Source organism: Populus euphratica, unplaced genomic scaffold (genome assembly GCF_000495115.2).
Source record: "Populus euphratica unplaced genomic scaffold, PopEup_1.0 scaffold2513.1, whole genome shotgun sequence".
NCBI lineage: Eukaryota > Viridiplantae > Streptophyta > Magnoliopsida > Malpighiales > Salicaceae > Populus > Populus euphratica.
The window spans coordinates 4,216-6,869 of NW_011502315.1; the positions used below are offsets into that span (position 1 = coordinate 4,216).

Genomic DNA, 2,654 nt, shown 5'->3' on the forward strand with positions numbered 1-2,654 from the left:
TTTAGTTTTCTCATATTATTTTTGCTTTGAAATGTACAGGTATACAGCCTTATGTAACTCTCTTTCATTGGGACACTCCACAAGCAATTGAGGACAAATATGGTGGTTTCTTGAGCCCTAATATTTTGTAAGCGATCGTTTTTGTATTCATATTATATAAACATCTCACTTTAATTTAAATCCTCCATGCTTGAATCTAATAATTTCAAAACTCATATAGAAACGATTTCCGAGACTTTGTGGAGCTTTGCTTTCAAAGATTTGGAGACCGAGTGAAGCACTGGATCACTTTAAATGAGCCTTTTATGTTTAGTGTCAATGGTTATGACACGGGCACAATGGCACCCGGCAGAATTTCAACTTTGGAGAATTATCCAGGCCAACCCAAAATCTCTGGCGCCACTGAGGTTTACATTGTAACCCATCATCTATTGCTTGCTCATGCAACGGCTGTGAAATTATACAAGGAAAAGTATCAGGTTTGCAAAAGCTAAAGCTAAAGCTATAATTTGTGGTTCGTTTCATAACATATTTCACCAAAGTTTTCAGTGTGACTGTGCTAATTTTATCATTGAAAAATCTCGTCAGGCGTGTCAAGGAGGAAAAATTGGGATAACCCTCGTTTCTCATTGGTTTGAACCTTACTCAACTAGTGAAAGTGATCGGATGGCAACTAAACGAAGCCTTGATTTTATGCTTGGATGGTAAGCACTTTGCCAGCTGATTTGGATAATATAATAAGTTGAAACATTAATTTGGATTCTTAAATTCTATGGAGAAGAAACCAAGATATTAAATTCTATGTTTTTGGCAGGTACATGGATCCTCTAACGAAAGGTGACTATCCACAGAATATGCACGACTACGTTGGAGGAAGATTGCCTAGATTCACTGAGGAGGAATCCAAGATGCTGAGAGGATCTTATGACTTTATTGGGGTCAATTACTACACTACATATTATGCTCAGAATGTTGAGGATGTTAACTATAAGAATATTGGGTTTATGGAAGATGCTCGTCTTAACTGGCCAGGTGAAATATTTATTTACTTGTTGATTAAATGATAAAAAATAATAATAATTATAAAAGTCTGCACTTTCTCACTATTTTACGTACAGGGGAGAGAAATGGAATACCAATAGGCCCACAGGTGAATGTGATTCTTCATTCTTGTTTCAACAAATTAGTAATTGATATGTGTAGAATCTTTCTTTTTCCCCCTTGGTATTGAGATATATAAATCAAATTCGCAGGCGGGTTCAGGTTGGCTTTATATTTATCCCGAAGGTATTCGTCATCTTTTGAATTACATCAAGGACGCGTATGAAAGTCCAACAATATATATCACTGAAAATGGTAAGAACAGGGTTAACAACCCTCATGTGTTTATGGTTGTAGTTGTCAAGAAGCTCTGATTTACTGATCTGTTGGGTTTTTTTTAATTAGGAGTTGATGACGTGAATTCCTCGTCATTAGAGGAAGCCCTCAATGATGCCATAAGAGAGCAATATTATAAAGACATTTTCCACAATGTTTTGAAATCTATCAAGTGAGTTTTTTCTTTCCAAATTCGTGTTCTGGCTTCCTTTTCCAAACTGTACTAGTTTTTATTTTAAAAGGAATTTGTTTCTCAGTCTGATCTGCTCTAAAAACTTGACTTTTGCAGTGACCATGGTGTCGATGTCAAGGGGTTTTTTGCTTGGTCATTCTTGGATGATTTTGAATGGGCATCCGGTTATAGTTCAAGGTTTGGTCTCTTCTACATTGACTACGAAAACAACTTGAAACGATATGCCAAGAATTCTGTGAAGTGGTTTAAGCAATTTCTGGGGAAGGACGAAAGTACTAAACTCAAAGATAACATGTAAGGGCTCTTTTCATCTCCTCTTATTATTATATATAAAAAAAATCTCTCAACATTTCTCATAACACAAATGATTGCAATAACAGAAAATCAAAATCTCGAATGGAGGGGTCGGCTCGTAGCCGTAAGAAGTCGAGAATTGATTAAACATTGGCATGAAATATATAATAAGGTATTTTTGTATATCATGATCTTCCATAACTACCAATTTTATTGTATTCATTTTTCACGCTTAACAAACTAATTTATTAACAATGCAAGAGCCCTTTTCGTAAGATCAAGACCTACTGGAAACCACATCAGAAGAGCACCAAACGCTGAAGCCAAACTTTGTTGCAGCAAGTTAGGTTTCCACGTCTGATAAATTCTATTCTTCTAGTTTATGGACATCAGTGGATCTTTGTCTTCGAATTAATTCTCACGTTTTCGTCTAGGATCGATGCTGTTCTTGTTGTAATAATACTATTGATTTGTATTTTTTATTTTTTTTATTTCTTATATGTATTGATTGGTTATCAATCAAACTCGATATTAAATAATAACTTGCTCTGCGCAATTTTTATTCATGCGTAATCCTTTTCACTAGAATTCGAGGAATGCATTGTCGAACTGAAATTTATCAAGATCAAGTGAAAAATAAATAAATAATACCAATGGAACATAATTAATTCCTGAGGATGCAAAATGTAGGATCTCTTTGAAATAATCCTTGAATTCAAGGGGAGGGTGGGTATAAGCAATTTTGGCGGTTATAGTACTAAAATGAAAGCTTGGTCAATTTTTTGGGATG

At 34.9% G+C, this 2,654-nt stretch overlaps 1 protein-coding gene across 1 annotated transcript in view; it reads left to right on the top strand.

Annotated features, from left to right (window-relative positions):
• Window positions 1-2,423, top strand: part of LOC105119063 (beta-glucosidase 12-like) — a 3,060-nt gene extending 637 nt beyond the window's left edge. The window contains exons 4-13 of the mRNA XM_011017163.1: window positions 40-127; window positions 221-479; window positions 589-704; window positions 815-1,032; window positions 1,119-1,150; window positions 1,254-1,356; window positions 1,447-1,549; window positions 1,667-1,864; window positions 1,951-2,036; window positions 2,125-2,423. Of these exons, the coding sequence (XP_011015465.1) occupies window positions 40-127; window positions 221-479; window positions 589-704; window positions 815-1,032; window positions 1,119-1,150; window positions 1,254-1,356; window positions 1,447-1,549; window positions 1,667-1,864; window positions 1,951-2,011 (1,178 nt within the window). The 3' untranslated portion in view covers window positions 2,012-2,036; window positions 2,125-2,423. The remainder of the gene's footprint in view (window positions 1-39; window positions 128-220; window positions 480-588; window positions 705-814; window positions 1,033-1,118; window positions 1,151-1,253; window positions 1,357-1,446; window positions 1,550-1,666; window positions 1,865-1,950; window positions 2,037-2,124) is intronic.
• The last annotated feature ends 231 nt before the right edge of the window (window positions 2,424-2,654 follow it).